The sequence below is a fragment of the Prionailurus bengalensis genome, chromosome A2 (genome assembly GCF_016509475.1).
Source record: "Prionailurus bengalensis isolate Pbe53 chromosome A2, Fcat_Pben_1.1_paternal_pri, whole genome shotgun sequence".
Lineage (NCBI taxonomy): Eukaryota > Metazoa > Chordata > Mammalia > Carnivora > Felidae > Prionailurus > Prionailurus bengalensis.
In genome coordinates, this window is record NC_057348.1 from 75,620,939 (window position 1) to 75,633,861 (window position 12,923).

Sequence of the window (12,923 nt, forward strand, 5' to 3'; positions counted from 1 at the left end):
AAATAAGGAAGGCTTTGTAATTTGCCTTAAAAGAAGATAATTTTAAATAAGGATAAAATTAGATCATTGCAGAGTAAGTCAATTTTCTCAACTACCCTGTTCTCTCTTTGTTTTAACAGAAGTCCATGTGATGCTTGATGGTCTGTTACCTCCTGACACCTATTTTAGATTTAATCCTGTGATGTGTGAAAACATACCTCTAGACGAAAGCCGAAATGAAAAGCTCAATCAGCTGCAGCTGGAAGGGTTGAAGTACATCGAAAGAAACGAAGAAAAAATGAAAAAACTTGCAAAAATACTAAGTCAAGAAAAAACAACTCTGCAGAAAATTAACGATTGGATAAAACTAAAAACTGACATGTACGAAGGCCTTCCATTTTTTTCAAAATTGTGAGAAGTGTGTGTGTGTCCATCTCCCTAAGTGAGGGCCTGTTCAGAAGATGCAGTGAATTCAGTAAGGAATTGGGGGCTTCGGCCCGAGTTTGCTCTGAGATGCCGGAGAATTCCTGAAGAAAGACGTGCTCGGACCGGCTTGTGCAGCACAGAGGGTGTGCTTGGTTACAGAATTCATATGGGATTCGGTTTTTATGATGTTCATAATTAACAGTGCTTTAGGAATCTTTCTGTGCTAGTTGGTTTTAGTAGATCTTGGTGTTATATTGTTTGATATTTGAAAATTTATTAATATATGTGCCAAGCAAGAGCTGTGACACCACTACACGTGATGTTTTTGCTTTAGTCACCATAATCATGTTGAATTTGTTTGATGACTGGTTTTCTGTTAGTGGAAAAGCCAATTTCTTAAATTTCCATCACTGATGTTTTGACCAGCTGCATTCTAGGATCCAAATGTTGCCTTTGACTGTAATGACATCAAAACAGGTGCAGAAACGTGGAATTTTCTCTATCAGAGGACTTTCACATTTGAAACATGAAAGAACCAGATACACAGTTCTATTCAAAATTTGTTTCTTTCAACACTGTTTGGCTCATAAAGAGAGGAGCAGTTCCAATCAACCACTTTTCCACCTGAAATTTAAAGATAGTGCTGGGTGTTAACTTTTCTAGCTCTAGCTTATCCATTCACTGTTATAAAATTAACTATTTGAATTTACTGAGAAAATATCCCTATCTTAACAAAAATAAACTATTGAAATAATGTATTGTTGAAAGGCTAATGTCATTTGTAAAGTTTTTATTGTTCGTAACGTAGCTTCTTCCCACCTTTTGTAAGCATTTGAATATACCTGTCCACAGTGTGCTTAAAAAATTATGTTTTGTTTTACCTGATTAACTCCTTTAACCATCGGATTTCACGGAGGTTGTAGGTGTACCGATCCGAATCATTGTTTATGCCAACCAAATTCATCTTTGCTTTGTTGTCTCTCCATCTGCCATGTAAAGCCTTCCATCATGTTTAGATTTGTCCAGAAAAATGTAAAAAGGTAAATGCCTTTTGCTTTGTGTACACATCAACTAAAGCTAAACCCCATTGCGTGGACATGGCTCTGGCTTCTATGTAACGTGAATTCACAGAGGCAGTGAGGCATGGTTCAGAGTGCTGGGGGGAGCTGAGAGTCTGGATGTTAATCCCACCTCTGATGCAGAGTCCTGTTTGTAACCTGGAGGAGGGGGGACAGGCACTCCGGGCTTCGGATATTTTATTGATCGAATGAGAAAAGCTGGCTCTAAGATGTTACGTCCTCTTTTACGGCAATCCAAATTCTGCAAATATACAAGCAAACCATGGGAAGAGATGTGAAAATGAGCTTTCAGTCTTAATGCTTGGTAGAATTACCTGCTCTTTTCAAAGCAGCAAAGAGGAAAAATCATCGATTTTAGAAATGTAGTTAATTCTCCAACACATCATATAAAAAACACAGAGAATAGAAGTGGTTTTGACGCCCGGGTCTCTCTGAGTGTCTCAACATTCTTATTTCTGTAATAAAAGGTATGCTGGCCATGTTTCAGTTCTGTTCTTGCTACAGATACTAATCTTTATTAAAAATAGTAGCTCAGGTAGAGCTGTCTCTAGAGGCAAATGGGCTGTGTGGGATTTCCCCTAGAGGCAGGAGAGAGCCCGGCCTGGGTTAACTTGACACTGTGAGCCTTCGCTCCTCCCACATCCCATTTTATCCAGGAGAAAGTAGATTCCCAAGGAATCTTCCTAGAGAGAAGGAAGTCACAAACAGCATGCAGTCTGGGGCGACAGAGGGGAGTCTTATGACTTTGTTCTGGTGATAGAACAGATGGGCTTCCTCTGAGCTTCCCCGCCCCTGCCAGCAGCTGACCGCTCACCCTGTATGGAGCTGCTACTTACTGAAGCAGCGAGGATCCCGAAAGTTCGAAGCTCAAAACTTTACTTAATCTGCTATGTTCTAGCAATAATTCTTGTCACAGTTTTGAATATATCACAAGTGTCAGTGCTAGTAATGTGACTAAAATGATAGGTTTGTGAGATGCAGATTACACAGTTTTAGACCCAGTGTAAGTAAGTATGAAAATACCAATGGTTTCTTTTCTTTCTTTTTTCTAAGTGAGCAGCAGGCAAAAGTTTATCAGCGTATGAGATTGGGAAGTTAAAGTAGCATGAAAGCTCGCTTTACAGAGAGGGAGCATTCGAAAGGGCCCAAGGACTATAGGCAAGGGACTTGGCTTTCCAGGGTTTTGGTCTGCCCAAATACCAATGATCTCTAAAGATGTAAAGTCGTCCTTTCAGACCACAAATCATTGCGTATTGCTATGCAACTGAAGCAACTCATAAGAAAAACGCAAACAGTTGGGAGTCAGAAGGAGTCCCCAGAAATACTTTGTTTCTAATAAAACATTTCAAGCCCAGTAAAGTAATACTTAATGCAGTTGACCTATTCACACCTTCTCCTAAGGTCACTATTATCAATGTGAAGACAGAGCATGTTAATGCAGCCCACCTCTTTTCCAGCTGAAGTTAACTCTCTGTCCTTGTTTTTGCCTCGCTGATTATTTCCCTCTTGAGCACTACAAAATAGACAAGTGTCCTCTGGCCATAGCTTCTCTCTTACGCTACGTTGCACGGCACCTAAGTGTGTCCCCATGTCCCTGTCCCTGTTTCTTGAGCTCTTTTCGCTCTCCAACAGGAGGCACACCCAGGTGTGCGGTGTACCAATTCTCAGTCATTCTTGTCCCCATTTGTCCTTGAAACTGGTTATCTGAGCAACTGTGTAATTCACCTGAGATAACCCTCATCTTATAATGAAGCCAGTGCTTTGCATTCTCCAAAAGCAAAGTGGATTTCTTTTCAGGAAAGAACAGAAGTAAAGAACACTCTTCGGAAAGATAAGTGCTTGCTACCAAGTAGGTTATGGATTCTTCACTATTTTTAAAGTAGGATAGGTTCTTGATGAGAGAAAATTCTTAAAAAGAGATCATTGGCCTAGTTGGATTCCTTAAATCCTGTAATTCTGTGATAACTTATTAACAATAGGTAAGTTACAAAAAAACCAGGAAGTTAGGGTATTACATTTTTTTCCTATTTACTGCGTAAGATTTAACTGATGTCTTTAGCAAACCATTATGCTTTTTTTTTATATATGAAATTTATTGTCAAATTGGTTTCCATAAAACCATTATGCTTCTTGATAAACATGTATTTAAATCAGCTAGTTTTTGTGCATGCCAATGGATATGTCTCATTTTGTGTTTTTAAAATATGTCACTGTGGTCCTTGCAAATGGATTTATCTTTTAAAATCTGATTGGAAAACCAAAATTTCTCCAGTGTCAATAATTTTATTACAACTAAGGTTGACAAAGTTCATTGTGGTTCTATTTTTACTTTTAGGGAAATTTCATAGCCGTGGAAGTAGAGCAAATCAATGTGTTTTGTTAAGTATCTTAACATCTAGAGAGGCAATCTGAATATTTTTATTATTGCTGATAGTTAATATTTAATTTTTTTTAACATTTATTTATTATTGAGAGACAAAGAGAGACAGAGCATGAGCAGGGGAGGGGCTGAGACACGGGGAGATGGGGAGACACAGAATCCAAAGCAGGCTCCAGGCTCTGAGCTTGTCAGCACAGAGCCCGACGTGGGGCTTGAACTCACAAACCGCAAGATCATGACCTGAGCCCAAGTCGGACGCTTAACCGACTGAGCCATCCCGGGGCCCCGACTAATAGTTAATATTTAGCACTTACATGCCAGGCGTTATACTGAAAGCGCTGTGTCCATCATCTCATTAGGCCTCATTCTATCCCTGTGAAGGAGGTACTATTATTATTCTTATTTTCCAGCAAAGGAAACCAAGGCGGTTAGAAAGTTACATAATAGTGAAATGAAGAAAATCGTAAATATTGTAACGTTTTTTTCTCTCTCTCCCAGTTAGCCAAGTTCAGAAGCTCATTATTCATTGTACAAATGTTTTTCGACTGCCATCTTTATGCCAGAATGGACTTCACCCTTTCCATCACCCATATTTGAGGATCAATGCCTCTTTCTCTTTTCCCCCCTAAAGTTTTATTTATTTAAGTAATCTCCACACCCTACATGGGGCTTGAAGTCGTGACCCCAAGATGAAGAATCGCACGCTCCTCGGACGGAACTAACCAGGTGCCCCAATTCCCACTTTCATGTGAAGTGTCTTTTTTTTTTCCATTATTTTTTTACAGTGTATTGAACTAGAATTTTCATACCAAAAAGCCACCCTTTGTAACTATACAATTCAGTCACTTTTAGCACATTTATACAGTTACATAACCATCACCATAATCCAATCTTAGAGCAATTCCATTAGCCCTCAAAAGTTCCCTCATGCGCGTTTGTAGTCATTTCCGGCTCCTGTCCCCAGCCCCAGACAACCACTGATCTTTCTGTCAGCACAGATTTACCATTTCTGGATATTTCACATACATATCATCATACGGTATGTAATCTCTTGCATCTGGCTTCTTTCCTTAGCATGCTTTTGAGATTCATCCACGTTGTGGCATGTGTCCGTGGTTGACTTCTTTTTATTGTTGTGTGGTATTCCATTGTATGGATATACCACATTCATTTATCCATTCAAAGTTGATGATCATTTGAGTTGTCTTCAGTGTTTACCTACGAGGAGTGATGCTGCTGTGAAATTCGCGTACAGGCCTCCTTGAGGACCTATGTTGTCATTTTTCTTGAATAGATATCTGGAAGTTAATTGTTGCAATTGTGTGGTAAGTGTATGTGTAACTTTTCAGGAAATAGCCGTGCAGTTTTCCAAAGTGTCTATACCATTTTACGTCCCTGTCAGCAGTGTGTGTGTTCCAGTCTGCACATCTTTATCAGACATGGGTAATGTTTGTCATTTTGATGATAGCCATGCAAGGGCACATGTAATGGCATTTTATTGTGGTTTTAATTTGTGGCCTTCCAATGACTATTGATGTTGAGCATCTTTTCAGGTGCCTATTAGCTATTTGTGTATCTTCTTTGGTTAAAATGTTCAAATGTTTTGCCCATTTCCCAGTTGATTTATCTGACTTCCTTTTGAGTTGTAAGAGTTCTTTATATTCTGGATACAAGTCTCCTGCCAGATACATGATCTGCAGCTCTATTCTCCTAGTTTGTGGCTTGTCTTTTCACTTTCTCAATGGTGTCTTTGAAAGCAAGCATACGAGTTTTTAATTTTGATGAGCGTCAATTTATCATTTTGCCAATTTGAGTTAATTTTGTTTATGATATGAATAATGGTCAAAGTATGTGTGTGTGTGTGTGTGTGTGTGTGTGTGTGTGTGTGTGTGTAGGGATATCCAGTTGCCCCGACATCATTTGTTGAAAAAAATATCCTCTCGCCATTGAATTGCATCTGTACTTCTGTCAAAAATCTGTTGTCTTTAAATTTGTGAGTCTCTTTCTGGACCCTACTCTGTCCCATTGGCCTGTATGGTATTCCTGTATCAGTAACTCACTGTCCTTGTTACTATAGCTATATAAGAAGTTTTGAAAGCAACGTATAATTCTTCCAACTTGTTCTTTTTAAAAATTATTATAGCGCTTGTTGTTCCTTTGTGTTTCCATATATATTTTAGATACATGCACACACGCACACACACATACACACACACAACTGCTAGAACGTGATAGGGATTGCATTGAATGTATAGGTAATGTTGAGAGAACTGACATTTTAACAACATTGCGTCTCAGTAGTGTCTGTCTTTCAAAGCATGCAATGAATAAGGACTATCTCTCCATTTATTTGGATATTTAAAAAATTTGAGCTCAGCCATGTTATGCAGTTTGCAGCGTACAACTCTTGCCCTCCTTTTGGAAAATTTATTTCTAAGTATTTTATTCATTTTGATATCATTGTGAACAGAATGTCTTTTTAATTGCATTTTGTAATTGATGCTGGCCTGTAGAAATACATACATATGGTGATCGCACCTCTGGTGATGGCGTGATTTTCCAGTTTGTGAATTACCAACCTAGTAATGTCACAGTAGCCTGGCCCATGAAGTACGGGCAGGGTGTTACAGATCGTGAAAAATCATCCCAGTATTCTCATAGTGGTCTTACTGGTAACACATGACTGTGATAGTTCTGGGTTATTTTTATCTTTGGGCAGTGAGCACATATTTTAAAGTGTTCGGTATTCATTGTGCAACAGCATGTGTATGTATTAAATATCACATTTACATTACTGCATTACTTTGGCATAAAGGGATTTAAATCTCTTGGAATTTTATTCATTTAGAAAAAGTCAGATCCTGGATTCTGGGTCAGATGATATTTTATTGTTGCAGGCACTGAGTAATTCACCAGCTACGGAGTCACATTTTAGCATTCTATGTTATTCTTATCTAAGATGTTTTGAATTTATATCTGATTAAATGTGTTAATTGGATTAGAGTTCAGTCTCAATCAGTAAAAATATGAATTACAGGCTAATTTAGAGAACAGCATGTTAGGTGCTCCATCCATTTATTTGTTAGGTTACGAATTTAGGAATTAGAGTGCCTGTTCTCTTTGTTTTCATGTGTTCATTGTGGATTCCTACACTAAATTCATAATGAACAAATGAAACAAAACATTTTGACATAGGCTGAGCAATTGTGAGCCATCGAGTGTAGAGTTCCTGAATTCTACAAATTTGAACAGGAGTCCATGATGAATTTAAAATATGGCACAAAATAATAAACACAAAAGCTCATCTCACGCCTTGTGAATTTATGAAAATACACACTTTCTTATTTTTTCTTTACCAGTTAACAGGGCAACAAATAAGACATGCTTCTAACGGTAGAAAATTGCCATTTGCCTTATTTTTTTAGTTTTATTTTTAATGTCTTTAATGTTTATCTTTAAGAGAGAGAGAGAGTGTGAGTGGGAGAGGGAGACACAGGATCCGAACTGTCAGCACAGAACCTGATGCAGGGCTTGAACTCACGGACTATGAGATCATGGCTTGAGCCGAAGTCGGATGCTTCACCGACTGAGCCACCCAGGTGCCACTTTTTAGGTTTTTCTGTGAGGCTGTCATAATTGACCTTTGTTCCTTCGGGTGTATGTTATTCTGACAAATTCTTGCTCCTTTAAATGCATGAACTCCCAGTTTGTTACCTTTATGCCTCACAGCTGTAACATTTGAGTGCTTGTACCCGGAAAGGAGCTAAGCAAGCTACACTTGTTAGCACCTTTAATCCTCACAGAAAGCCTGTGAGGTGCGTATTATCATCATCCCTTCCTTGGTAAGAAAAAGTTGCACAACATACCACAGGCAGGACATGGGAAAGCTAAGAGGAATCCATTTTCTAAAATTTTTTTAATGTTTATTTATTTTTGAGCAAGAGGAAGAGAGTGCAAGCAAGGGAGGTGCAGAGAGAGAGGGAGACACAGAATCCGAAGCGGGCTGCAGACTCCGAGCTGTCAGCACAGAGCCCGACGCGGGGCTCAAACTCACCACGATATCCACAAAATGCAAGTAACAAATTTCTTCCACAAGAAATTGAGGGTATACTTAGACCCAGAGTTAGGGTGCACCCACCGTGTGCAAAATTCCATTCCCGTTTCATCCCAATAGGAATTCTTGCTGCATTCGTTGCTTCTTGTTCTTTTTTTTTTTTTAATGCCAAGTTGAAAAACAACTGAGCTGTTCACTTCATCTCACTTTTTTTTTTGGACCACATCTATGGCAATTGCTCTTTTCATGACTAGGAAATAGGAAGGAGGGAGATCACATTAAAAAACAGTTTGTTCTGTTCCTGGCAGGAGCTATCTACCCTCCAAAAAAGATTCACAGAGTACAGATGTCCCTGGACTGAACTGTTTGCATGCGCTGATCCAAGGGTTTGATAAATGTGTCTGTCTCAGAAGTCACACTGATTGCCTTGTTCATTGTAACCTTTATTCAGACCGATGCATGCGGTTTGAAATTCATCACATTCCACAGGTAGGAACTATTAGTTTCTGTAATTGGTTAAAATATTGACCGAAACATTGACTTACCTTCATGATAAGACTCTTTTAACTTGATACAGATTCATTCCTCGCCTCTAGACCATATAATAGTTGACATATAATTTAAAGATTTCAGTCTGATTAATATGAACAGGTTACATGTTCCAAAATGATTGGGGGTTCTGGTAATAGCTGTGGCTAACATTTATTGCCATTTAACCTTGTGAGGTAGGTGCTAGCATTATCTCTGCTTTATACTAGCATGAGATGATGATGACGGTGAGTAAGGGCTTCTCTTTCCTGAGCGCTGCGCAGGCTCTATGTCCTTCGCCAAAGAAAAACAAATAACCTTCTCATTATCAATGGGAAATTAAAGATCACAGTGTGAACACGAATGACACCATTCTGTTAAAAATTATACACCTAAAATAAATACTGTAATATCCTTTCACATACTTTATTTTTTTGTGATTTATTTTTTTTATTTACATATATATATATATATGAAATTTATTGACAAATTGGTTTCCATACAACACCCAGTGCTCATCCCAAAAGGTGCCCTCCTCAATACCCATCACCCACCCTCTCCTCCCTCCCACCCCCCATCAACCCTCAGTTTGTTCTCGGTTTTTAACAGTCTCTTATGCTTTGGCTCTCTCCCACTCTAACCTCTTTTTTTTTTTCCCTTCCCCTCCCCCATGGGTTCCTGTTCAGTTTCTCAGGATCCACATAAGAGTGAAACCATATGGTATCTGTCTTTCTCTGTATGGCTTATTTCACTTAGCATCACACTCTCCAGTTCCATCCACGTTGCTACAAAAGGCCATATTTCATTTTTTCTCATTGCCACGTAGTATTCCATTGTGTATATAAACCACAATTTCTTTATCCATTCATCAGTTGATGGACATTTCGGCTCTTTCCATGATTTGGCTATTGTTGAGAGTGCTGCTATAAACATTGGGGTACAAGTGGCCCTATGCATCAGTACTCCTGTATCCCTTGGATAAATTCCTAGCAGTGCTATTGCTGGGTCATAGGGTAGGTCTATTTTTAATTTTCTGAGGAACCTCCACACTGCTTTCCAGAGCGGCTGCACCAATTTGCATTCCCACCAACAGTGCAAGAGGGTTCCCGTTTCTCCACATCCTCTCCAGCATCTATAGTCTCCTGATTTGTTCATTTTGGCCACTCTGACTGGCGTGAGGTGATACCTGAGTGTGGTTTTGATTTGTATTTCCCTGATAAGGAGCGACACTGAACATCTTTTCATGTGCCTGTTGGCCATCCGGATGTCTTCTTTAGAGAAGTGTCTATTCATGTTTTCTGCCCATTTCTTCACTGGGTTATTTGTTTTTCGGGTGTGGAGTTTGGTGAGCTCTTTATAGATTTTAGATACTAGCCCTTTGTCCGATATGTCATTTGCAAATATCTTTTCCCATTCCGTTGGTTGCCTTTTAGTTTTGTTGGTTGTTTCCTTTGCTGTGCAGAAGCTTTTTATCTTCATAAGGTCCCAGTAATTCACTTTTGTTTTTAATTCCCTTGCCTTTGGGGATGTGTCGAGTAAGAGATTGCTACGGCTGAGGTCAGAGAGGTCTTTTCCTGCTTTCTCCTCTAAGGTTTTGATGGTTTCCTGTCTCACATTTAGGTCCTTTATCCATTTTGAGTTTATTTTTGTGAATGGTGTGAGAAAGTGGTCTAGTTTCAACCTTCTGCATGTTGCTGTCCAGTTCTCCCAGCACCATTTGTTAAAGAGGCTGTCTTTTTTCCATTGGATGTTCTTTCCTGCTTTGTCAAAGATGAGTTGGCCATACGTTTGTGGGTCTAGTTCTGGGGTTTCTATTCTATTCCATTGGTCTGTGTGTCTGTTTTTGTGCCAATACCATGCTGTCTTGATGATGACAGCTTTGTAGTAGAGGCTAAAGTCTGGGATTGTGATGCCTCCTGCTTTGGTCTTCTTCTTCAAAATTCCTTTGGCTATTCGGGGCCTTTTGTGGTTCCATATGAATTTTAGGATGGCTTGTTCTAGTTTCGAGAAGAATGCTGGTGCAATTTTGATTGGGATTGCATTGAATGTGTAGATAGCTTTGGGTAGTATTGACATTTTGACAATATTTATTTTTCCAATCCATGAGCAGGGAATGTCTTTCCATTTCTTTAAGTCTTCTTCAATTTCCTTCATAAGCTTTCTATAGTTTTCAGCATACAGATCCTTTACATCTTTGGTTAGATTTATTCCTAGGTATTTTATGCTTCTTGGTGCAATTGTGAATGGGATCAGTTTCTTTATTTGTCTTTCTGTTCCTTCATTGTTAGTGTATAAGAATGAAACTGATTTCTGTACATTGATTTTGTATCCTGCCACTTTGCTGAACTCCTGTATCAGTTCTAGCAGACTTTTGGTGGAGTCTATCGGATTTTCCATGTATAATATCATGTCATCTGCAAAAAGCGAAAGCTTGACTTCATCTTTGCCAATTTTGATGCCTTTGATTTCCTTTTGTTGTCTGATTGCTGATGCTAGAACTTCTAGCACTATGTTAAACAACAGCAGTGAGAGTGGGCATCCCTGTCGTGTTCCTGATCTCAGGGAAAAAGCTCTCAGTTTTTCCCCATTGAGGATGATGTTAGCTGTGGGCTTTTCATAAATGGCTTTTATGATCTTTAAGTATGTTCCTTCTATCCCGACTTTCTCAAGGGTTTTTATTAAGAAAGGGTGCTGAATTTTGTCAAAGGCCTTTTCTGCATCGATTGACAGGATCATATGGTTCTTCTCTTTTTCTTTTTGTTAATGTGATGTATCACGTTGATTGATTTGCGAATGTTGAACCAGCCCTGCATCCCAGGAATGAATCCCACTTGATCATGGTGAATAATTCTTTTTATATGCCGTTGAATTCGATTTGCTAGTATCTTATTGAGAATTTTTGCATCCATATTCATCAGGGATATTGGCCTGTAGTTCTCTTTTTTTACTGGGTCTCTGTCTGGTTTAGGAATCAAAGTAATACTGGCTTCATAGAATGAGTCTGGAAGTTTTCCTTCCCTTTCTATTTCTTGGAATAGCTTGAGAAGGATAGGTATTCTCTCTGCTTTAAACGTCTGGTAGAACTCCCCTGGGAAGCCATCTGGTCCTGGACTCTGATTTGTTGGGAGATTTTTGATAACCGATTCAATTTCTTCGCTGGTTATGGGTCTGTTCAAGCTTTCTATTTCCTCCTGATTGAGTTTTGGAAGAGTGTGGGTGTTCAGGAATTTGTCCATTTCTTCCAGGTTGTCCAATTTGTTGGCATATAATTTTTCATAGTATTCCCTGATAATTGTTTGTATCTCTGAGGGATTGGTTGTAATAATTCCATTTTCATTCATGATTTTATCTATTTGGGTCATCTCCCTTTTCTTTTTGAGAAGCCTGGCTAGAGGTTTGTCAATTTTGTTTATTTTTTCAAAAAACCAACTCTTGGTTTCGTTGATCTGCTCTACAGTTTTTTTTAGATTCTATATTGTTTATTTCTGCTCTGATCTTTATTATTTCTCTTCTTCTGCTGGGTTTAGGCTGCCTTTGCTGTTCTGCTTCTAGTTCCTTTAGGTGTGCTGTTAGATTTTGTATTTGGGATTTTTCTTGTTTCTTGAGATAGGCCTGGATGGCAATGTATTTTCCTCTCAGGACTGCCTTCGCTGCGTCCCAAAGTGTTTGGATTGTTGTATTTTCATTTTCATTTGTTTCCATATATTTTTTAATTTCTTCTCTAATTGCCTGGTTGACCCACTCATTCGTTAGTAGGGTGTTCTTTAACCTCCATGCTTTTGGAGGTTTTCCAGACTTTTTTCTGTGGTTGATTTCAAGCTTCATAGCATTGTGGTCTGAAAGTATGCATGGTATAATTTCAATTCTTGTAAACTTATGAAGGGCTGTTTTGTGACCCAGTATATGATCTATCTTGGAGAATGTTCCATGTGCACTCGAGAAGAAAGTATATTCTGTTGCTTTGGGATGCAGAGTTCTAAATATATCTGTCAAGTCCATCTGATCCAATGTCTCATTCAGGGCCCTTGTTTCTTTATTGACCGTGTGTCTAGATGATCTATCCATTTCTGTAAGTGGGGTGTTAAAGTCCCCTGCAATTACCACATTCTTATCAATAAGGTTGCTTATGTTTATGAGTAATTGTTTTATATATTTGGGGGCATTTATAATTGTTAGCTCTTCCTGATGGATAGACCCTGTAACTATTATATAATGTCCTTCTTCATCTCTTGTTACAGCCTTTAATTTAAAGTCTAGTTTGTCTAACTATGGCTACTCCAGCTTTCTTTTGGCTTCCAGTCGCATGATAAATAGTTCTCCATCCCCTCACTCTCAATCTAAAGGTGTCCTCAGGTCTAAAATGAGTCTCTTGTAGACAGCAAATAGATGGGTCTTGTTTTTTTATCCATTCTGATACCCTATGTCTTTTGGTTGGCGCATTTAATCCATTTACATTCAGTGTTATTATAGAAAGATA

The 12,923-nt window shown here is 38.7% G+C and overlaps 1 protein-coding gene across 2 annotated transcripts in view; it reads left to right on the plus strand.

The window, feature by feature from the left end:
* PNPLA8 (patatin like phospholipase domain containing 8) overlaps positions 1–1,501 on the plus strand; it is a 46,517-nt gene extending 45,016 nt beyond the window's left edge. For both annotated transcript variants that reach the window (XM_043588557.1, XM_043588554.1), the window contains exon 10: positions 120–1,501. In XM_043588557.1, the coding sequence (XP_043444492.1) occupies positions 120–394 (275 nt within the window). In that variant the 3' untranslated portion in view covers positions 395–1,501. The remainder of the gene's footprint in view (positions 1–119) is intronic.
* Positions 1,502–12,923: the final 11,422 nt, after the last annotated feature.